This window comes from Squalius cephalus (assembly GCF_949319135.1).
Source record: "Squalius cephalus genome assembly, chromosome: 7".
Lineage (NCBI taxonomy): Eukaryota > Metazoa > Chordata > Actinopteri > Cypriniformes > Leuciscidae > Squalius > Squalius cephalus.
In genome coordinates, this window is record NC_137128.1 from 20,004,298 (window position 1) to 20,028,794 (window position 24,497).

General features: G+C 43.6%; 2 protein-coding genes across 6 annotated transcripts; both read left to right on the plus strand.

The window, feature by feature from the left end:
* The first annotated feature begins 337 nt into the window (after window positions 1-337).
* On the plus strand, window positions 338-6,851 carry LOC307161586 (angiopoietin-related protein 3-like). The gene is made up of 7 exons (XM_079876438.1): window positions 338-889; window positions 1,998-2,108; window positions 3,564-3,666; window positions 3,750-3,863; window positions 4,018-4,113; window positions 5,437-5,700; window positions 6,332-6,851. Exons 1-7 carry the CDS (start codon window positions 401-403, stop codon window positions 6,493-6,495), a joined length of 1,341 nt encoding a protein of 446 aa, XP_079732564.1. The 5' UTR covers window positions 338-400; the 3' UTR covers window positions 6,496-6,851.
* Window positions 6,852-9,428: 2,577 nt separating this feature from the next.
* Window positions 9,429-24,276, plus strand: LOC307160860 (phosphoglucomutase-1-like). 5 transcript variants are annotated; one of them, XR_013821653.1, is made up of 11 exons: window positions 9,429-9,789; window positions 10,271-10,433; window positions 10,504-10,650; window positions 10,744-10,869; window positions 11,504-11,694; window positions 11,828-11,982; window positions 12,073-12,188; window positions 13,753-13,888; window positions 13,970-14,153; window positions 23,648-23,732; window positions 23,841-24,276. XR_013821653.1 is itself a non-coding variant. In XM_079875152.1 (11 exons), exons 1-11 carry the CDS (start codon window positions 9,532-9,534, stop codon window positions 23,928-23,930), a joined length of 1,701 nt encoding a protein of 566 aa, XP_079731278.1. In that variant the 5' UTR covers window positions 9,429-9,531; the 3' UTR covers window positions 23,931-24,276. The 5 variants fall into 5 exon arrangements, 4 of the variants coding, with proteins under 4 accessions (XP_079731278.1, XP_079731279.1, XP_079731280.1 ...); XM_079875152.1 differs by having other exon boundaries at window positions 23,598-23,732; XM_079875153.1 differs by having other exon boundaries at window positions 12,082-12,188; window positions 23,598-23,732.
* The last annotated feature ends 221 nt before the right edge of the window (window positions 24,277-24,497 follow it).

Genomic DNA, 24,497 nt, shown 5'->3' on the forward strand with positions numbered 1-24,497 from the left:
TTAAATAACACTAACGGATCCAATAGGTACCTACGCACCTTCAGTGCTTGGCCCCTAATAACAATAATGAATTTGGCATAAGTGTTGGCATAAGATTTTCAAAAGATTTTTTACATTTTATTTATCATTTGTCATTGAACCTTTATCATGCTCCAATCCAAATTCTCTTTTGACAGATGATGTTGATACATGATGTGAATATAGCTGAAATGTTGTGGTATTTGTGCATTTCAACTCTTTATTTACCTATTGGGACAGCATTGGGATTTATAAAGGTCTATATGGGGTCACCACCATGCTGTTTAATGATCAACAGCCCGACAAGAGGAGGCATATAAAAGAAGTTCAAAACCGTGGCCGTCTTACTCGATTGATCAGTCTTAGCTTAAAAGAATCAACCATGATACTGCTTTTACTGTCGCTCCTTCTGGTGTCGTCTCTGTCTCACTCCTTTCCTACAGAGCTCACCTTGCCTGAACGTCAGACAGAAACTCGGTCTCACTTTGCAGCTCTGGACGAAGTTCGGCTTTTGGCGAACGGCCTCCTACAGCTGGGCCATAGCCTGAAGGACTTTGTGCAGAATACCAAGAATCAGATCAATGATATATTCCAAAAGCTCAACATCTTTGACAAATCCTTCTACCAACTTTCTGCGCTGGCCAGTGAAATCAAGGAGGAGGAGGAAGAACTGAAGAAGACCACTGTGTTCTTAAAAGCAAATAATGAGGAAATAAAGAGTCTGTCGCTGAAGATCAACTCCAAAGTGGAAGATATCATAAAAGAGAGGAATCATCTGAGGAGTCAGGTGGGAGGCTTGGAGGAGAAGTTAAGTGGTCTGTCCCAGAGTTTGCTCTCAACTGAGCAGGTTGCAGAAATCTCCACGTTCAAGGTATGATTATGAATTGGCTCAAATGCAAACATGGAATTTGAAAAGACTTGAAAAGAAAAAGGAAATCACTCAATTGCGATACAAAAAATAATAATTTCATTACTCCAAGGTTAGGGCAAAACATTTATATTCACAACATTGTATTCAACAAAATGTCCATTTATATTCTGATATGTAATATATTTTTTTCACAACTGAATATCAATATTGATAACACTTTATTTGAAGGTGTCCTTGTTACAATGTAATTATACATTAAAGTACAGAGTAATTTGAATTAACTACATGTACTTATTATAGGGTTAGGGTTAGGTAGGGTTTGGTTTAGAGTTAGTTGCATGTTATTATGATTTTGCTACAGTAACGTGTAACAAAGACACTGTAAAATCAAGTATTACCTAAATATTTCTGTAAACTAAGGTAAACAGTCAAATTTACAGAGTTTCCCAAAAGGAAAGGCAATTTAATGTATAATAAGAATAAGAATACAAAATAAAATAAAAAACAAATATTCAACATAAAAATAATCAATTGACAGAACACAGACAAAGACAGATATCAAAACAGACTGACAATGTGACATAAATAGTGCATAATGGGAAATGTGTTTTCCTGCCATGGTCCAAAAATGATTTACATAATGAAATGTATATAAATGATGCATATCATTATATTAATGTAGAAAAACGGAAAAGGTACTGGTAATTTTCAGCCAGAAAAAAAATCCATTAAATTAAATACACGACACAAAATTACAATGTGTTTTCTAGCACAACATAATACAATGATACAACCTTCCTATTAACATAGTACTTTTTTTTTAGAGTACATTGCACTTCAGGTATACATTTTATCATTTATGCATTAATTCATTCCAAATTTGATTGAAATATCCTGTTTGCTAACTCAGTTTAAATTCAGGAATTAAATATTAGTTCATAATATCAGTTATGAATGGTGCATAACCAGGTTCACATTTATGTTTGATAAATGATGTATAAAAATAACGCAGAGAAAACATCTCATTCACAACAGATGTGAATTGTGAAGTGTCTATACCGTGGCCAGGAGGGTGAAAAGATGCTAAGATGTTGCTGTTGTCTATTAGGAGATAATCCAGACCCAGGAAAAGAGCATCACTGATCTGCTGAAGGCTGTGAATGAACAAAGTGAGCAGCTCAACAACCAAAGGACCAAGATCAAGGGCCTGGAAAATAAAGTACAGTATTAAGAGACCATTTTAGATAACTATAACTGTGGATATGTTCAGCATGTAACCCATCCTCCACAGTTTGCAATAAAAAAATGAATGATATTTTAAATCATGCGGCATGTTGATGAAGTATGCTATTACTTTGTTAAGTGATGGGACTATTCATCCAGCAGACAATAAAATGAGCATAAATACCCCATAGACCTATAATGAAAGCAGGACCTGAGCCAGATATGGGATTTGGAAACCCCCTTAAGGCCCATTCACACCAAGAGCGATAACTATATTAGCATCCACACCAATACACAATAACATTGTTTCTTTAAGCATGCGCTGCAGTTCTGTATAATCTTAAATTTGGCATGACTTGGAAGTTTGTGATAGTCTTTCTTTCGCTAAAATTATGTAGGCTATATCTGAGTGAAACAGCTTCTTGAAAAAGATGATAAATGTTGGGTGGGGCTTGATCGGGAATTGATTGGATGGTTGTGGTTTGCTATTGCTATGATGTCATGTGATTGGCAGGTTGTCCCACCCTCACGCCAGTAAACACTCATCAGAGAAGAGAAGAGATGAGCAAGAGGGAGGGGAAGTTATTTTGATTAAAGATTATGTGGCCACATAAATAAATAAAAACTAAATGTGCACGGATAAATCATTCATAATAAATACTGCAATATCCTTGCCTGGGTTTCCCCATGCTGCCTTGCGCAACGCGATTTTATTTACGCTGCTAGGCAGCCTGGACACCATGGACCAGATTTTCCCCTCAAAAAGGGAACCAATCACAGAACGGGGAGGGAGCAACAAGACGATGACGACGTCTATGTGACACACCGAAGCAGTTTGTTTATATCTATGGATCCAACATGGCACGCGTTGGTACGCGAAGTTACCTTTTGATCATAGACTGTAAAAAATAGCTTTCGATGCAGCCTTAGATAAGTCTTCTTCCTCGTCGAATTTCTGTCGCTCTACATACGTCATCTGGTATAATTGAAACGATTGGCTATGAGCTACGTACAGGCGCATTTGATAGACATTCGTAGCGCCCAATAAACGGCTCTGGGCATTCGTAAACCACGCCTCAAATACGAGAAAATGAACATGTGGTTCCCAGACCACATCTCAATGAGATAGAGGTCTGACGTTAGCCAGGCTAGCAATATCCCATAAAAAAGAAGAATTGTCCATTTTGATTTCATGATGACTTTAAATGCTCTAGCTCTTGAAAGCATAATGGATTCTGATTGGCTGTTAATGTTTTTATTGTTCATCAGATGGAAAAAAAATCGTTCTGAAAGTGATTCCAACAATATTGTTCCTCTCCACTGTCGACTGCTATTCTCATAGAATTAGAATGATTATTAAAACGTCCTAGTTATTGTAGCTACTGTCCTTGGTGTGTATAGACTATGAAGTTTTTTTGAGTAAAACTGTGTTTTCAAAATTGCTATCTAGATCAGCATCCAGGAAACTGCTAAAAACTTGCAAAGGAACCGCCAAACCAACAGCCTCGCAGGATACCTTCCGTACTTCACATCCGACGGGAGCTTCTCAAGCGGTAGGGGAGGCAGGAATGAACGGCTTTGAAACATGTTACTGCATCTGTTCAGTTACACACCAGCATGTCACGTTGTGTTGTAGATCTTCCAAAAGACTGCGGCGAGGTCTTCAACCGAGGACAGAAATTCAGTGGCCTGTATGCTATAAAACCACACGAGTCGAAAACCTTTCTTGTGAATTGTGAATTCACCGAGGGTAAGAATAAAGCATATTTCTTTCTCACATCTCTGAATTCTTAAAACATCCAGAGGTGTTTCCCTTCATCAACAACAACAACAACAACAACAACAACAACAAAAGACTCATTAAACTTTGAGATGACTGTGGCATACTGGTCTGTCATCTACAGAGGGAGTGTTCACTGTCATCCAGCGCAGACATGACGGCTCTGTGGACTTTGACCAGTCCTGGGAGAAGTATGAAGATGGATTTGGAGACTTCAGCAGTGAGTTAAATGAAGGATGTTGTGCTCATAAACTTGAGTAAATGTGTTCAGTCTGTGATTATAGTGCGGAGCACAATGGAGTGCTGTGTGTTTGGTGTTGAGAAAGTCTGACATCTTAACATTCTACTTTTAGTATAATTTTTTACAACATAATTTCACAGTATGAGCAATTTGACCAGCATTCCACTTTTATGATGTTGCCTTCCTTGTCCTAATCTGTTCTCATGAGAAATCCAGGCATGATATCTTTCAGAATACTTACTGAAGAAATATAGTGTCATGCATGTGGTTACAGCCTAGTGCACGCTAAACAAATATATGATCAATAAGTGATGACAACATATATTTTAACATTGCTTTAACTCATCAAAATAAGTTAAGCAATTTTCAACTTTTTTATAAGTTATACAAGAATCAACTAATTTTTTAAAGTCAGTTTAATGTATTTTAAGTTGAAATGACTTACACAACCAAGTTGATTGTACTTAAAAATAAAAGGCAGCAACTTTTTTATAGTGTGTGTTTCAAATTCATATACTTTATTTCATTTGAATAGATTTGAACATTTCTGGTAGTTACTTATACAGAAATACAAAAATAAAAATAAATATTCTAAAATGTATTTCATAAAATATTTGTGCCAGTGATAAAATTTAAAATAAGAGTTTGAAGGTCAGTGGAAAACTAGTGGATCATTATAAAAAATAATCATAAAACTGAAAACGAAAATCTGTAAAAAAAAAAAAAGAATATTTTTTTTCCCCTTACAAAGTTGAAACATTGAGCTTGACCAACCAATGTAACTCTAACTGTATACACTGTAAACAAAAAATATACTATTTCAGTCTTTTTACTTCCAAATTTCACATTTAAATGGTTTCAAAGTAAATCCTGTACTAAATTTCAGTGTTTCAGAAGCTTATTCCTGTTTGAAACATGATTAAAATGACGTCAGAAAGATCATATCAAAGACATATTCAGCATTTTCTCGGAATAATACATAATACATTTCAGGGAAACAAAACTACACATACCGTGAAAGCTTAATTTTCATTACAAGAGCAAAATTTAAATAATGAATATGGTTGCATGCAACTTGGCTGATATACATTTAATAATAATAATACTTTTATTTTTAATAATTTTATCTAAACTGTAGCATTAAAATGAGTTATGTTAATTTGTAAAAATGTGAAATAATGCCTATAGTAATTAGATCACACCATACTGTATATATTATGATATTGGAATGCCATAATATTCTAATATTACAATTTCTAACACAACAGAGAGCGAGATGTCTCAGATGTCTGTGTTTGATAGGTGAGTTCTGGCTGGGGCTGAAGAAGATCTATGCTGTTGCCCGTCAGGGACATTCTCTCCTGCACGTCCAGATAGAGGACTGGAGGAAGGAGAAGCATTTCATAGTTTATCAGTATATCCTGGAGGACGCTGCCTCCAACTACACCATCCATCTGAAGCTGCAGTCGGCTGAGTCCAGCTCTGCTGTGGACGAACACACTGGCTTCAGGTTCTCCACTAAAGACCACAACGATGGAAACCAGGATCCAAACTGTGACTACACAGGTACAGTACATGCACAGCATTTGCAGCTAACATAAATGTGTTCCAAGAACATCTTGCTAACGTTCCCATTAAGTTATGAAAACGCTATATGTTCTTTGAAAGTTCAAATTGTCCAGTTTTTTAAATGTTTTAAAAATGTTTTTTCATGGATGTACAAATTTTAAGGGAACATTCTGTTTTATAATTTTGCAAACTATTGGAACGTTCAAGTAGTAGCTAACAATTTAAGAAATGTTTGATGAACAACCAGCTAAAACGTTTCAAGAAAAAAAGTTCCATGAACGATGCACAGTACAGTATAAATAATGTTTTTTTTAAGTTAAGAATATTATTAAAGACCAGATAACTTTGAACGATTGTTCCATTAGCATTGCTGGAAGAACGTTTGTTTATAACTTTGAGAGAACGTTCTGAGAATGTTCCCTGTTAGCTGGGCTTTCATGCCTTTTTCATTGAGTGATGCTGTGCAAAATTAATATATAAAGTATTGCTTTGCCTGTGCCTGTGCCTAAAGAGCCTATTTTGAGAAAAACCCTGTGTGTTTTTTTTTTGTGCATAATATGCTTTTGTGTGCATGGAAATTGCAAATTAAATGTGTCATTCTGTACACGACTGCTGCTGTTTCCTTTAGGTGGGTGGTGGTTTAGCATTTGCGGCGACATTAACCTGAATGGCAAGTGTATTCAGAGCAGACCTCCTAAAAAGGGAACCCACTGGAAACCTGGCAGGGGAATCACCATCTTCAAGGCCTCAAAAATCTCCATTAGTCATCTCACAAAGCCACAAACCCCTTAATATCAACAGTATGTGCAGAAACACAGTATGGGATTATCAGAGCACCAATACACATTCATGTAGAACAAATGAATACTGGTTTTTACAAAATAACCTTTTAATGGACATGACAAAGTTTGTTGAGTATAAACAAATCAAGTATGATGCAGTAAAAATGGGACATTTACACTATGATTAGGCCGCTGGACATATGATTCAGTCTCTCCACCAGTCATCTTAAATACATTGCGATGAGTCCAACCAGGAAACCTCTCATTTAACCTTCTGAGAGCCAATTTCATCCATGTGTTCAAATGTCACATTGACTGTCATTTGCTATTTTTGAACTACTTCCAATAAATATTCTCTTATATTTATCATTTTATTAACATTAAATTCAATTATATTTGCTGTTTTTTTAACATCTTATGTAATATAAATTATAAATGACAGCAAGTAAATCTGTGAGGGGGAGGGGGGTGGTTGAAGGGAGAGAGAGAGAAAAAAGAGAGAGGGGGGGGGGGGGGTACAAGGACGTTCGTAGCTGATGCAGCATTGCCCTCTTCTGAGCATTATCAATAATTGCAGTCATTTTTTAATTAAAGTTTGTTAAAATAATACAGACACTGATCAGCCACAACATTAAAACCACTGACAGATGAAGAGAGTAGCATTGATTATATGGTTTTATTATATTATAAGGATTTATTAGGCAGCAAGTGAACAGTCATTTCTTGAATTTCATATGTTGGAAGCAGGGGGAAAAAAGTAAGTCTTGTGGGGTGTTGACTGTACAGGTGAAAGTGCAAGTACAACATGTTCCTACATCAGAATCTTTGTTGATCCTGGAACAACATTCCAATCAACCAATCAGATTTGAGGGACAAGTTTAAAGTTTATGTCAAGTTTAGGCTTACAACCAGGGTTAGGTGCTTCTACAGCAGTGTTATGAATCTATTAATCACCTCTGATTTTATAGATAAGATATTAGTAGAGTTAGGTTAGGGATATGGTTAGGAGGACTACATTTATATGGTTAGGATCTACAAAATATGTATTAAGCCACGTTTCCACCAAAATTACCTGGAACAAATTGTCCCAGGAATTAGACCGACGACGTAGGACTATGCACGGCTTTCCAGTTCCTGCTGGATTTCGTCCTCTGCATATATACTTAATAAAGCCTGAACCTCGTTGTCGGCCCATTGGTTGTATTTTTAAACTCCATTGTTGATTTGAATAGCAAACAACTCTTAAGGTGATGATACACAGGGCAACTTTTTGAGCAATGTTGCTGGGCAATCTTGCCGAGCGATTGTTGCTTGGGCATTTTACCATTGAAAATGGGCAATAAATTTCTATCTGGATAATTTAGATCGGTCGTGGGCCCTGTGTCTCATCTGGTTGCCCGTTGATGGCAACATTGCCCAGCAACATTGCTCAAAAAGTTGCTCTGTGTATCATCAGCTTTACTGCACGCACCGCAACAGACTTTTAAGAATGGTGGTTGAATAAAATGCTGCGTGGAATCAAACAATCAAAATGCTGCGTGAACTCAACAAATCAGCATGTTCAGTGCCCAAGTCCCACCCCCGAAAGTTCCTGCGGTGGAAACGCGGCTTTACTTGGCAAAATCACAGTGACCTCCTGGGATGCAGTGGTTAGTACCGACCAAAAGTGGTGCAAGGAAGGACAACCAGTGAACCGACATCAGGGTCATGGGAGCCCATAGATCACTGATGCACATGGGTAGCGAAGGCAAGCCCGTCTGGTCTGATAACACAAAAGAGCTACTGTAGCTCAAATTGCTGAAAAACTTTATGCAGCCCATGATAGAAAGGTGTCAGAACACACAGTGCATCACAGTTTGCTGCATATGTCACTGCATGGCCACAATCTGGTCAGAGTGACTCCTGTCCACCGCCGAAAGCACCTACAAGGAGCAAGTAAGTGTCAGAACATTATTTCCTTTATTTTAGAGCAATGGATGAAGGTTGACTGGTCTGAAGAATCAGGTTTTATGTCAGATAAAATGGGTGTATGGCCGGGTGCGTGTGCATTGTTTACCTGGGGAAGAGATGGCAGCAGGATGCACTATGGGAAGAAGCCAGGCGAAGGGAATCAGTGTTGCCCTGTGAAAATCCTGTGACCTGGCATTCATGTGGATGTTACTTTGACATGTACCACCTACCTAGATTTCTGCAGACCATGCACACCCTTAATGGCAATGTTCCCTGATGGCACTGGCCTCTTTCAGCAGGATAATGCACCCTCCCACACTTCAAAAATTGTTCAGGAATAGTTTGAGACATATGACACAGAGTTCAAAGTGTTGCCTTGGCCTCCAAATTCCCTATCTCAACCCGATAATGCTGGACAAACAAATCTGATCCATGGTGGCCTCACCTCGCAACTTGCCTGGATCTTAAATGATTTTCCTTTCTTTCTACCCCAATTGCCCTAGTCTTGTTGCAGTAAGGACTTACCCTGGGTCTTTTTTTATTCAGTTTATTCTGGAGCCAGCTAAACCACCTGTTATAATCAACACATCAACACAGTAATTTCATCCATAAGGATCTTAGACATGCTGCAGTCAATACCCAAACCCCCCTGACTGTCCCCAAACCCTGACTGTCCTGTTATAAAACGACATGGCATGTTTTTCATTAGCTGCTCAGATCTTGAATGATCCTGGGAGATTTAGAATATGTCAAAACAACCCATTTAGCGTTTACAGCCCGATCACCCTGGGCTTATTCACTCAGAATCAGCTCTATTTAGCCTCTGAGTAAATGCCTGGGCAAATAGTGCACATAAATGAGCCCTTGTTGGCCGTCTTATGCATCTGCCTCAATAGGCCTTTGGAGGCAAGAGAATCTGACAGTGATGCCCATGCACATGTGTGAGAAGCCGTCTTCAGTTACCAAGTTTAATTTTAGCCCGTTAACAGCTTCAATCCAACTCTCGGGAATGCCATAAGGGCACAAGGCTTTTCCTCCTTCTCCTTCCGCCACACATAACAGCTTCTCCTTTAGTCTTCCTCAACAGTTTGGAGCAATGAACGATAGTCCCTTGCAAGTGTTGACGTTGCCTACTTCTCCGTACCCCGACCAGAGGCCAGGAACCAGTGGCCTGAGGAAGAAGGTCCATATTTTCCAGTCTAAAAAGAACTACTTGCACAACTTCATTCAGTGCATCTTCTCCTCCATCGACCTGCGGGACAGGCAGGGCTCCACTATGGTGGTGGGTGGAGATGGACGCTACTTCAATTCGACTGCAATTCAGGTCATAGTGCAGATGGCTGCTGCTAATGGGGTCAGTTGCAATTCTTACAGTTATTTTCTTATGAGGAACCACTATATTTTTCTAAATCTCATCCAGGTTATCATTATAGACACCTGGCTCTCTTCCCAGATGCATCATGACACCTGCACTGTATCTTTTGTAGTATATTATAGGCTTACTTTATACTCTTGTAGTTTGATGGCAAGAAATACTGTAGGTCTCCAAATAGAGTACATTACCTCTAATAGAGTACATTTTCAACATAAGCAGTGTGAGGAAATACATATCAAATAGATAGCTGGTTTATTGCTGACCACTTTTCAGTTTTTCCATATTTTCCACTTTCCACACTTGACATATTTATTCTTGACTTTTTACAGTAAACACATTAACACTCTATAATCTCTCATATGACATTGGTCCAGTTGAAATTTGTACATGATGTCCTAAAACGATGACCAGTAACAAATGGTATTTAATGGTATTTCAATGGGGCTGATGAATTTCTTAGGTGGGTCGTGTTGTGATTGGTCAGAATGGCATCATGTCGACGCCGGCTGTGTCATGCGTGATCAGGAAGATTAAAGCCATTGGTGGGATTATTCTTACTGCCAGTCACAACCCTGGAGGACCTGACGGAGACTTCGGCATCAAATTTAATACTGCCAATGGAGGTAAAATAGCTCACATGTGTTTATGAAGGTTTCTTTTTTTTTGCGTTATCATTGTAAATCTTCAATGCAGGTCCAGCACCAGAGGCTGTCACAAATAAAATCTTCCAAATGAGCAGAATCATAGAGGAATATGCCATCTGTCCTGAACTCAGAGTTGATCTAGGGACTATTGGCAAGCAATCCTTTGACCTGGAAAACAAATTCAAACCTTTTACAGGTGAAAACATTTACAACACAACTTCTGAGCTGTTGATTCAAAAGAATGGCATAAAAAATAAACAGAATGTCCTGTTGATATTCTGTCATGCAGTAGAAATTGTGGACCCAGTTGAATCCTATGCCAACTCTCTGAGGAACATCTTCGATTTTGCCATTCTGAAGGAGTTACTATCAGGAGACAATCACATCCAAATCCGTTTAGATGCCATGCATGGAGGTGAGGAACCATATTTCTTTCCACCGATATAGAAACAGACTGATCTAGCCATTGAGTTACCACCATAGCCAACGCTTCATCAAGTTCATTCTCCACATTTTGAAAAGAGCATTAAGAGTAGCAGCTGCATCTACTTAATGGGTCGAAGATGCTTCCATGCATGGCAGTTGGATAGGGATGAGTTTAGACTTGCACTGCTGCCTACTTCTCTGCGAGATTGAGTTTCCATATACATGGTGTGATCTGAATGATTAAGACAAGCCATCTGACATAATATTAAAAGCAGGTTCAGCTCTCCTCCTGGGAGTAACTCCATACCACATTGATGAGTCCCTTGAAATTATAGTCCTTGGAAGACTTCCATTGCAATTGCATTACTGTAAATGCAATGTTTGCTTGTTTTAAGTCTGGTAATCAACAGAATGTCATGGTTTCTGTAGATGCAGTTTAAATTGTATTGAACCCAGAGCATTCCTTCAGCAAGAGTTTATTCAAATTGAATCAATGAAAATGTTTTAACAGGTAAAGAAAGGATGGCTCTCAGTATGAATCATTATATGTACAACTTGGTCTTGTGACTAATTAAAACATCTGATTCTGAACTTTTGCTATTGAACCTCCATTGGTTCTACAGTGATTGGGCCGTATGTGAAGAAGATCCTGTGTGAGGAGCTGGGCTCCCCTGCAAATTCAGCCATTAACTGTGTACCTCTGGAAAACTTTGGAGGTTGCCACCCAGACCCCAACTTGACCTATGGCGCAGACCTTGTTGAGACAATGAAGAGTGGACAGTATGACTTTGGAGCTGCTTTTGATGGTGACGGTGTAGGTTTTGAGACATCACGACCTTGCTATACAACCTTTTGACCCAAGCAAAAGTGCTCAAGTGACAGTCAGTATAACATTTTCTTGACCCCGTACTGACCCAGTCACTCTCTCTCTCTCTCTCTCTTTCTAGGACCGTAATATGATCCTTGGGAAGCATGGCTTCTTTGTAAACCCCTCCGACTCAGTTGCCGTCATTGCTGCAAACATCTTCTGCATTCCTTACTTTCAGCACACAGGAGTAAGAGGCTTTGCTAGGAGTATGCCCACCAGTGCAGCTCTAGACATGTGAATATTACTCCTAAATGTTTCACATTATTAAAGATGTTCACCTACCAGGATCATCTGCATCTCGACTCACTCTGCGCTTCTATGCAGGGTGGCCAGGGCCACCAAGATCCAACTATATGAGACTCCAACTGGTTGGAAATTTTTTGGAAGCTTGATGGACGCTGGACGTCTCTCTCTGGGTGGTGAGGAAAGTTTTGGCACAGGTAATGAATGTACAGTACCAAGTCATTTAAAGACAAATATATAATAAGAATTTTTTTTCCTTCAAATATTGGCATTGCAGACAATAACATCTCTTAAAGAGGACCTATAATGCCCTATAATGCCCTTTTTCTACTTGAATAGGTTTTCATGCTTGAATGTTCAAAAAATAAAAAAAATTTCTCTTATTTGACATTGTTGCAGCTCCTCTCTCCTCAGTCTGTTAGTAATGCTCGGGGGTGCATTTCCCGTACAACGACATAACTCGCTGCTTAACTACCACAGTCACGACTGTTTCTCAAAACCATATTGTCGCAAATTGGTCGTTCAACCATTTTGGTTAATGATGTCACGCACGTGGTGGAGTAACAACTGCTTTTGATGAATCCGTTTGAGATCAAATTAATGCTAAGATGAGGACTATTTCTAATTTTTCTCGGTTATCTTGCTTTATTTCCAGATTCAATCATAGTCTCGATCTTATGTACTAGAGCATGTACGGAAATCGACACTCTACAAAAATGGTGCTTTAAATCTCTTGACAAACTAAAAGACGTAAATTACATTTGTATATACTCTAAATAAAAGATACAGATTGTACTGAATGTCAGCTTGCTTATTTTGCTCAAGATAAGGATTTATTAAATTCACATGTCATGCAAACTAGAAACTATGCTTCTAACCACAGGTCGAGAGCTGTCGTTCCAACCACACAACTTTGCGATGCTGTTTGCGAATGTTCCTTAGAACTATGGTTTCGGGAAACACAACTCGTTGAACTATGCAAATAACGACGGAACTTGCGACCATAGTTTGCATATGATGCTTTCAGGAAACGCACCCCAGTTAGTTCCTGTCTCTATGAAACCCCTCCTTCTGAAAAGCGCAATGTACTCTGATTGGTCGGCTGGATCAGTGTATTGTGATTGGGCAACCACTTCGAGCGTGTTTCAGAAATGTCACGCCCTTTACCATAACCATAAGTTTCAACACACTATTAATGCAAACAGGGCCTCTCCCCCTTTTGTTGTGCATGTCGGGGGGAATTTTTTAAATAAGGAATATTGTGAAGTGTTCGTTTCTGGAAGAAAACTTGAGACTACTATCAAGGCGTTTCAGGGAGACGTTGTCGTTTACTGATATAGAGAACAGGGAATGTGTGATTTGTAACTTTGCAGAACTTTTTAATGCTCAAACAGTAACACTATGTGGCACTTGAGGAAATTGACATCCATGGAACCTTTCTATTGTACAAAAGGTTCTTGAAAAAAGTTCTTCAGGTTATTTAATTGTTCTTCACAAAAAAAAAAAAGGTATTTTAAGACCTGTTCACTGAAAAGTTATTTGGTAAACCGAAATGTTTCTTCTACGGCTTCGCTGTGATTTATTTTGTTTTCTTCAAACATGTATTATTTTTCACCATATGCTCATCACTGACACTGCTGCTTCCGTTGTAAACAAGTAAATTAACTTTAGAAAAAAATTGACTAGTTGAAGTTGAAGAAACACCCACAACAAAAATGTGGCAACAAATATATGATTAAATTTGCTATATCTTCTTGATAGGTTCAGATTATATCCGGGAGAAGGATGGGCTTTGGGCAGTGCTAGCATGGCTGTCCATCCTAGCGGTGAGGAGGCAAAGTGTAGAAGACATTATGACAGACCACTGGAGAACCTACGGGAGGAACTACTACACCAGGTGTACTATCAGTAAAAGACCACTTCTACATATACAGTCTAGTCAGACATTTCATATTGATGACATATGTACACATGACAGATTTGATTATGAGGCGGTGGATTTAGATGCGGCTGTGGAGATGATGTTGGATCTTGAGCTGGTGGTTTCAGACAAGGCATTCATTGGGCAAGTGTTTACTGTGGGGGAAAAGAAATACCAAGTGGAGGCGGCAGACAATTTTGAGTACAGTGACCCTGTGGATGGAACCATTTCAAGAAATCAGGTAGGCTACTCTTTTATAGTAGATTCTCCATACATATTATACAAGACACCAAAAAAAAGCAGACATTTAGCTATTTAATTGTTATTAAAAGCTATTTAGCTTAAATGTTAACATGAAATATAAACATGTCATTTTGACAAAAGAACCTTAATTTCCTTCCCCCAAACCAGTTAAGTGCTAACTCCGGCTAGTAGCTGATTCTAACGATTTCATTGGTCAATGGCGGTGCTGATTGTCTACATCCTGGGTTTTCTATCTTTTGGGGGGAGTTTACACAAAAACCGAAAACTTCTTAATGCGTTTTAGCCATTCATTTATATGATAACAGCATTTTGGGGGCCTGAAAACACACATTTTTTAAAACGGGGTTCAAAGTGCAAGTTTTTGAAAACTATCGTTATCATCTCAGTGTAAACTACAAAAAAGAGAATTTGAGAAAACGTATTACATGTTCAGTCTAGGAGCGTAGTGTTTCTTTACAAAGTGACATCGCCAACTACTGGCCTGGAAGCAGAATATAGCATTTTGAAATAGTTCTCATGGATCCGTGTGAACGGGGAACATTTTGACAAGGTTGTCGTCTATACACGAAAACCTTTTCCAGATAGCTATGTATTAGGCCTAAGTCCCAATTTGTACTATAAAAATATATGTATTATAAAAGTGTAAAACATTATTTGGAAAATATTTAGCTCCCTTTCGTTGTCACTCGGATGACGACGAATGGGGTTTCGCTTAGAAATCCTATCATCTTCAAGTATATAAAACGAGCCAATGGCAAAGAAATGCCATGGGTCTGCGGAATTTGCATAGCGTAACTCCGCCCCACGCAGGGGGTATATAAGGAAGTGCGCGAGCAACATGCAGATATGTTTTCGCTTCGGAGCCAAGTTGATGTACTTCACTCCACAGCCAATCCTGAGTTCATCTCTCTTCATTCTCTTCGAGACGAGCCTCTCTCCAAGTGTTGGTGTGACAGCGAGTTCCAGCGAGTGCACATTCCCTGCTTATCTGTGCAGTGATTTGCCAGTGTTTGTGTGTTCTCTCCCTGGTCGCTTCAGCATTTGTGGAGAAATCTCCTTTCTAAAAGAGCTTGCACGCGGCACGTCTTTTTAAAGATGCCTCGCCCGTGCACTTCTGGTTGCGGTCTATTTGTTTCTGATTCTGATGGGCACAATCGCTGTCTTGTGTGTCTGGGCTTAGAGCACGCTAAGGCAGCGTTTGTGGATGAGTCATGTTCCCATTGCGGGAACATGCCCATCGCACGGTTACGGTCGAGACTCAATGACCTTCATGGTAGAGTCCCCTCATCCGCACCCCGATCTACGGGCTCCGCGAGAGCTAGTACTTCGGCTGGCGGCCAGGGTGACCTGAGGATTACGGTGTGGGACAAAGCGCCGACTATTCCACGCTCCACACCGTCCTCTAGTGCCGTGCAACCCGCGAGTGGTTCAGATGAGCCCGCAGTACAGTCCTCGGACTTGCCGCGGGTCTCATTTGGCGCTCCAGATGAAGATTCAATGTCGATCGCTGCATCACAGGGTGGGCAAGAGTCCTTGGGAAGTGAGGATTCGGCTGTGCTGCCACCTTCGGGTGTGCCAGCATTGCCCGAGTCTGATCCCGAGATGACTGCCATGCTTTCCCGGGCAGCCGCGGCCATTGGGCTTGAGTGGTCCCCGCCACCTGGTCCGGTGCGCTCGCGGCTGGACGATTGGTTTTTGGGTGCCGCCGCTGATCCTCGTCAGCGCGCGTCCCCAATGCCTTTCTTCCCGGATGTGCATGAGGAGGTCACGAGGTCCTGGAAGGCACCATTGTCTTCTCGTGATCGCTCGGTGACCTCCTCCGCCCTGCCTCCTCTCGATCAGGCGGCTGCCAAGGGGTACACTGGGGTTCCCCAGGTTGAACGCTCTGTTGCGATGCAACTGTGTCCTCAGAGTGCTTCATCCCGTGGCGACCCAAAGCACCCCTCCAAAGCCTGTAGGTTCTCTTCCACCCTTGTGGCGAAGGCCTATAGAGCTGCGGGGCTGGCGGCCTCCTCACTGCATGCCATGGCGACACTCCAGGTCTACCAGGCCCAGATGTTGCGTGACATGCACGAGGGGAGGACTGACCCAGGGCTCTTTGATGAGCTGCGTGCCGCCACCGACCTTGCTCTCCGAGTGACGAAGGTGACCGCACGCTCCCTGGGTCAGGTGATGTCCACTTGCGTGGTCCAGGAGAGACATCTGTGGCTCAACCTGGCTGATATGCGTGAGGCCGAGCGGACCCGGTTCCTCGACACTCCCATATCCCAGGCTGGCCTCTTCGGCGGGGCGGTTGAGGACTTTGCCCAGCAGTTCTCGACCGCCCATAAGCAGACTGAGGCTCTCAAACACGTCCTGCCCCGACGGCCAGCTGCTGCCTCCACCCAGCTGTCGGCACAGGTCCCTCAGTCTGCTCGCCGCCGAGGGCGCCCTTCTACGGCTCCCGCCCCTCCCGCACGGCCCCAGCAGCAGCCTCCATCCGGGTCGCGTCGTGGAGGACGCCGTAGGAAGGCGCCACAGCCCTCTCCCGCCCCGTGCCCCGCTAAATGCCAGGCCAAGCGGCGCTCCTGAGACGGGCTGCTCAGAGATGGCGTTGAGTTCTTTTCAGGAGCCGGTAGCAGGGCCGCTCCTTCCCCCGGTGGAGGGCCGGGGGAGAATCCTTGGTTTTCCCCACCCCGCTGCTCGTCCCACGACGGGCAGCACCCTAATGTGGTTAAAGAAAGAACTCACTCTCCCATCTCTGAGCACACAGAGTGTCCGGATGACAGTGCGCGCCGCTCACGAGCCTCGCCACTCTCGTCCCCCTCTGTCGCCAGTCCCCTGCCAGAGCACGCCCCAGTGGGACGCTGGTCCTCCCCTGGCCTCCTCTGGCAGGACGCGGCTAATGACCGTGCCCCCGCACCGGGCCGCTATGCCACCCACGCCTGGGCCGGTCATTCCGCCTCGCTGCACCACCGAGGGTACGTCTGTGGTCCGTATGACCCCGCTGGTACAGTTCCTGGAAGCCTGGTTAGAGCTTCCCAGGCTGTCCCGCTGGGTCGCGAGGACCATCAGGCTCGGCTACGCGATTCAGTTCGCGCGGTCTCCTCCCCGCTTCAGGGGAGTCCGCTTCACTATGGTCGGTGGCAATGCCCCGGTTATGAGAGCGGAGGTCGCTACCTTACTGGCGAAGGGTGCGATCGAGACTGTCCCTCCAGCCGAAATGAGGTCCGGCTTTTACAGCCCCTACTTCATTGTACCGAAGAAATCCGGTGGGTTACGACCAATCCTCGACTTGCGCGTCTTGAACCGCTCCCTTCACAGGATGCCGTTCAAGATGCTCACGGCCAAACGCATTTTCGAGTGCATACGGCCGCAGGATTGGTTTGCAGCGATCGACCTGAAGGACGCCTACTTCCATGTCTCCATTCTTCCTCGACACAGACCGTTTCTACGGTTTGCTTTCGAGGGGCAGGCATACCAGTACGCGGTTCTCCCTTTCGGGCTAGCCCTGTCTCCTCGCGTCTTCACGAAGGTCGTCGAGGCAGCCCTTGTTCCCCTCCGGGAACACGGGGTTCGCATCCTGAACTATCTCGACGACTGGCTGATCCTAGCTCACTCTCGAGATCAGGTTTGCGAACACAGGGACCTAGTGCTCCGGCACCTAGCTCGTCTGGGCCTTTGGGTCAACTGGGAGAAGAGCAAACTCTGCCCAGTGCAGAGGATCTCTTTTCTCGGTATGGAGATCGACTCGGTCGCCATGTGCGCGCAGCTTACGAGCGAGCGCGCGCAGTCACTGCTGACTTGCCTTCGTCAGTTCGAGGGCAAGAATGTGGTTCCACTGAAACTATTTCAGAGGCTCCTGGGGCATATGGCATCCGCAGCCGCAGTCACGCCGCTCGGGTTGCTTCATATGAGACCACTTCAGCTTTGGCTTCGCGATCGAGTCCCGAGGTGGGCATGGCACCACGGCACGCTCCGAGTACCAGTTACTCCGACCTGCCGTCAGACCTTCACCCCGTGGTCGAACCTCAGTTTTCTTCGGGCCGGAGTGCCCTTGGAACGAGTGTCCAGGCATGTTGTTGTATCAACAGATGCCTCCACCACGGGCTGGGGCGCCATATGCAATGGACATGCTGCCGCGGGCTCCTGGACAGGACCCCAGTGCCTTTGGCATGTCAATTGCCTCGAGTTGTTGGCGGTACGTCTTGCTCTGCACCGCTTCCATGCGTTGCTCAGGGGTCAACACGTACTAGTCCGATCGGACAATACCGCGACTGTAGCGTACATCAACCATCAAGGTGGTCTGCGCTCCCGCCGTATGTCACAACTCGCCCGCCACCTCCTCATATGGAGTCAGAAGCATCTGAGGTCGCTTCGAGCCATTTATATCCCGGGAGACCTGAACCAGGCGGCCGATGAGCTGTCTCGGCTTCGGCCTCTCGCTGGAGATTGGCGACTCCATCCCCAGACGGTTCAGCTGATTTGGGATCAGTTCGGGGACGCACAGGTAGACCTGTTTGCCTCCCACGACTCGTCCCACTGCGCCCTGTTTTATTCCCTGACCGAGGGCACGCTCGGCACGGATGCACTGGCGCACAGCTGGCCGCGGGGCCTCCGCAAGTATGCGTTTCCCCCAGTGAGCCTTCTTGCGCAGACTTTGCGCAAGATCAGGGAGGACGAGAAGCAGGTAATTTTGGTTGCCCCGTACTGGCCCAACCGCACCTGGTTCTCAGAACTAGTACTCCTCGCGACAGCACCTCCCTGGCCAATTCCCCTGAGGAAGGACCTGCTTTCTCAGGGACGGGGCACCTTATGGCACCCTCGTCCCGATCTTTGGAACCTCCACGTGTGGCTCCTGGACGGCACGAGGCAGGTTTGAGTACCCTACCACCAGCGGTGGTGGCTACCATCACTTCCGCTAGAGCATCGTCCACGAGACATGTCTATGCGTTGAAGTGGAACCTCTTCGTCAACTGGTGTTCTTCTAAAAATCCAGAACCCACGAAATGCCCCATCAGTGTCGTGCTTTCCTTCCTGCAAGAAGGGTTGGAGCGAAGGCTGTCTCCCTCCACCCTGAAAGTGTATGTTGCCGCCATTGCCGCACATCACGAAGCAGTTGATGGTAAGTCCCTAGGAAAGCACGACCTGATCGTCAGGTTCCTGAGGGGAGCCAGGAGATTGAATCCTCCTCGTCCTCCCCTCGTACCCTCTTGGGACCTCTCAGTGGTTTTAACTGCCCTGCAGAGTGCTCCCTTTGAGCCTCTGCATTCAGTGGAGCTTAAGTTCCTGTCAATGAAGACAGCGCTCCTGGTTGCATTGGCCTCCATCAAGAGGGTAGGGGACCTGCAGGCATTTTCGGTTGACAAAGCGTGCCTGGAATTCGGACCGGCTAACTCTCACGTGATCCTGAGACCCCGGCCTGGATATGTGCCCAAGGTTCCCACCACCAGAGGCGGACAGAGTACACAGCTTTATTACTTGAGTAAAAGTACAGATACCCCTTGCTAAATTTTACCCAAGTACAAGTAAAAGTACTACAGTCAGATGTCTACTCAAGTAAAAGTACTAAAGTACTTGTTTTTAAAAGTACTTGAGTACCAAGAGTACAAGAGTACATTTTCTAAATATTGCATTACTACTGCCATAGTGCTTACATTTATGTACAGAAACGTCCTACATGGAGTTATGAAAAATGTTAATGTTAATACTAGGGGTGGAACGGTACACAGAAGTCACGGTTCGGTTCATACCTCAGTTCAGACATCACGGTTCGGTACGAGTTCGGTACAATGGAGGGAAAAGCAAAACAAAAATGCAGAAGGCAATTTTTTTTTTATTGTGCATGTCTCAGGCTGTACCACCTAGTGTCATACAGTCTCTCCCCTGAGCTAGCTGCAACAGCCTGCCCTGAAGTGTGTAAAGTAAGATGTAAACAAAATAAGACAATCAGCTATAAAACTAAAAATAAAGCATCTCTTATTTATGTGTGGACACACGAGCGCGAGGGTGCGCGCAGCAAAAATGTCGTCATTGTGGTGTGGGCGGTCATGCGCGTTGGGTGTGCAAGGCCACATTTTGCTTGGCGGTGTGCAGTGCACGGCTTTTAGCGCACGGCTCCGCATCCGAAGACGCACGACTTCGAGCCGAATCTGGCCGAGCATGTACATCTCACAGCACCGGCACCCAGTTCTTGCGTCTAAATTAGTTGCTTACATTAACAAAATGAGCCTACAATAGCAGACATCAGCCCTTTAAATAAAAATAAATGGCCATGTTTTATAAAAAGGTTCACAAAACTAAATAAAAATGTTTAGAAATTATGTAAGATAACGTTAATTTAGTTGTAGGTTACGTTCTCATATCCATTTTTTTTTTCTAATGTCACAAGGAATAATCTGGTTTACTGCTTTACACGATTATTTTGCTGTGTGGTTTTGGTGTACTAAAGTGTTGTTTTACTAAAATAAACATTCACGAGTGTAGCCTACCTTACTTCAAACCACTGATTCCTGATGGTTTAGAGGACAATTACACCCTGTCGCACCCTGTCGTTTCAAAGAATATACACCGGCGAGCGCTAAGTATAAATGCCTCGTCCATTTGGGGAGGCGCGCGCACGGTCAGCGGAGGCTCGCGCTGCGGAGGCAGGCGAAAGTATAAACCATAGACAGTATAAGAAGGTATAAACAAACCTAGCTTAAGGCGGGGCTACAGATTAGGTGTCCCTAAAGAACCCGCGTATCTAACAGTAGTTCCGCATTACATTAATTAATTTGCACGCGAGTTTTATTTATTTTTATACCGTATTCTCCGTGTAAATTCATGTAGACTACCGAACCGTGACGCCCGTACCGATTCGGTTCAATACGAACGAATACATGTACCGTTCCACCCCTAGTTAATACCTTGGAGAATGTAAAGAAATTGAAAGTAAAATCAAGTCATTTTCATCTTTTTACCATGCTGCTTTATTTAACATTTTCACTTGCCCACAAGGCAATAGCACAATGGCAACGCTCTGACAAACCTCTGCTAGAGTTTTAATGGATTTTTTGCACCCACATTTGAACCCGACTGTGTTAAACACACCGCATACTCAAGAACATCAACGCAAATGCTCAGCTTACATTAATGTGTAATATCAGAAAAGAAAATTCAGCTAACAATTGTGTGTACATGTGAGTTTCTCTTTTTTTCATCAATCAAATCACAGGGTTCCAGACTGCGACCAAATATGCGACCATTTTATTGAGAATGTGCGAGTTCAAATTGTATGTGGTGCCATTTGTGCGAGTGCATGGTCATGTACTACTCAGTTAAATTCACGCATGAATTTTCCTGCATTGAACTTGTTTTAGCGCTCGCCAAAGTGAATTTTTGTCCCGCCAAAGTCTTATTTGATCGGTGAGTAAAGTAGATGAACTGCCGCTTGTGACAGGGCGCATGTTTAACTGAATGAACGAGCAGAGAGAGAGAGAGAGCTGGTCGCGCGCGCAGACACACTCGGCCTCTCTCGCGCACTGTCGCTCGCTTTTTCTTTTTTCCTTTTTTTTTTATTTATTATTTTTTTAGAAGAAGTAACGGGTACTCACGGTTATGGATAGAAATGTAGCGGAGTAAAGAGTACAATATTTGCCTCTCAAATGTACTTGAGTAAAGTCATGAGTACTCCCCAAAAATGATACTCGAGTAAAGTACAGATCCCTCAAAATTGTACTTAAGTACTGTACTCAAGTAAATGTACTCCGTTACTGTCCGGCTCTGCCCACCACTCCCTTTCGAGACCAGGTGGTGAGCCTGCAAGCGCTGCCTTTCGAGGAGGCAGACCCAGCCTTGGCACTGCTCTGTCCAGTACGCGCTCTCCGCGCTTACGTTGACAGGACGCAGTGTTTCAGGACCTCAGACCAGCTCTTTGTCTGTCATGGTGGGAAGCTGAAGGGGAAGGCTCTCTCCAAGCAAAGGTTGTCTCACTGGATAGTGGACGCTATTGCTTTGGCATACCAGCAGCAAGGTCGACCGTGCCCCCTTGGTGTGACGGCCCACTCCACTCGGAGTGTGGCATCCTCTTGGGCTCTAGCGCATGGCGCCTCGCTAACAGACATCTGCAGAGCTGCAGGCTGGGCGACACCTAACACATTCGCAAGATTCTATAATCTCCGAGTGGAGCCAGTTTCTTCTCATGTACTCGCTTCAACTAGCCGGTAAGAGATCCTGCTCAGGTGTCTTCGCTTGCTCGCCATTCCTCTCCACGGACGGGATACGTGCGATATTTCCTCAGGTGAGCCTAATAAGCCCTGAGTCTCCTCCAGCACTGACGACGTCAACGCCAGAGTTTTGCAACTGAGCAGCTTTCGCGCTTGGCTAGGTGCCTCCATGTGCATGGTTCCCCCTCCGGGCGACCCCCACATGTGTATTCCACTGTAAGCCTCTTGAGCATGTGTCTTTCCCTTGGCAAGCCACCTTGCCACCCCTGGGGTTGAAATATTCCACCTGCGGCTGGACACCTCAGTGTTACTCCGTATGCAGCCCTTCGGGGTCATATGTGTATTCTAAGTCCCCCCCTTCGGGTTGGGCATGATTGCATATTTCCACTGGATATGCTTCCCAGTGTACCTTGGTATTCCTGTGTTAAGTAGGACTCCTTCGTCCGTGCTAGTCTCACGACAGGGAGCTCAGACTTACGCAGGGCACTGGAAGACAGTCGAGAGGTGGCGTGATTACACTGGGAACCCCATTCGTCGTCATCCGACGTAACTCGGAGTGACAACGAAAGGGAACGTCTCGGTTACGGATGTAACCCTCGTTCCCTGAGTAGGGAACGGAGACGTTACGTCTCCCTGCCACTTCCGCTGTACCGCTGGAACGCCTGAGTTCAGTCTCGGCTCCTCAGCGAAGACATATCTGCATGTTGCTCGCGCACTTCCTTATATACCCCCTGCGTGGGGCGGAGTTACGCTATGCAAATTCCGCAGACCCATGGCATTTCTTTGCCATTGGCTCATTTTATATACTCGAAGATGATAGGATTTCTAAGCGAAACCCCATTCGTCGTCATCCGACGTAACGTCTCCGTTCCCTACTCAGGGAACGAGGGTTACATCCGTAACCGAGACGTTTCAATATGTTAGCATGCATCTTTTTTTATTAACATTTTTATTTATTTAAATACATTTTACCTTTATTTTACATCTAAAGCATTAACTGAATAAATAAATTAGTTTTTGCATTGTTTTTGTCTAAACCTTTCCACAAGCCACTTGGATGTTCAGTTGACCAATGAAACCGGCTGTTGGGCGAGTTACCGTTCAAAAATTGTTTAAGGGGAAGATCTCGCTGACAAAGGAGGCAGGGAATAGGGAGGGATGCTGTGATTAATGTCTGTAATGAATTCTATAACATTACAACATAAATATTAAGAACATGTAAACATTTCCTGTAGGGTTTGCGGATCATTTTTAAAGGAGGTTCTCGCATAATCTTTCGTCTTAGTGGGACCGATAGTTTCGGAGCCACAGTTCGCCTGTATATCGACAGTTTTGAGAAAGATTTAAGCAAGCTCTTTCAGGATCCACAGGTAAATGATGACTTGTTTCGTATGGAACTTATTATTTTAAAATTCATACCTAGGTCTTGCTTATCATGTTATAACATTTAAACTGAACTGAATTAATTTTTTTCACAGGTGGTGCTGGCAGAGCTCGTCACCATTGCCCTGCAGCTTTCACAGATTCATGAAAGAACCGGGCGAAGAGGCCCTACTGTTATTACATGATTACTTTTAATGTCCTTTTACTTTTTTTTTTCTATACATTGTTTTCAGCTAAAAATATAATTGCAACATGTTCTCGCCTTATCAGAGAGAGTAGGCTACAGACGTTCTCTTCACCCTTGCTTGGCTTATGGATATTAATTACGTCACTTGACGTTCCAGGAAGGTTACCGAGCAACGTGGCATAACCTAATTAATATTCATGAGCTTACCACTGACGAAATTTGTATTCGTGAATTCGCTGCCCAACAACGACATGTTGAACTCAAAAACAAGCACTGATGTCAAGTAATAATGTAATATTATACTGGCTGAAATAATCGTGAAATGAGACGCAGCTGTCACACAGGTAGGCTAACGAATATATAATTTAAGGAATGGTGTCTATAAAACAATTAAATGTGCTATTCCATCATGATTCATTCATTACGTGTTTTGATGTAAAGTCAAGAGTTGGGTAAAACTTGTGTCTGTGTAAAAGAGTATTGCACAGCTGCCCATCTGTCTCATTTGTTTTATGCTGTATATTCAGTAAATTTTGAATAAATGTCTCGTTTACCCAGAGAGAGA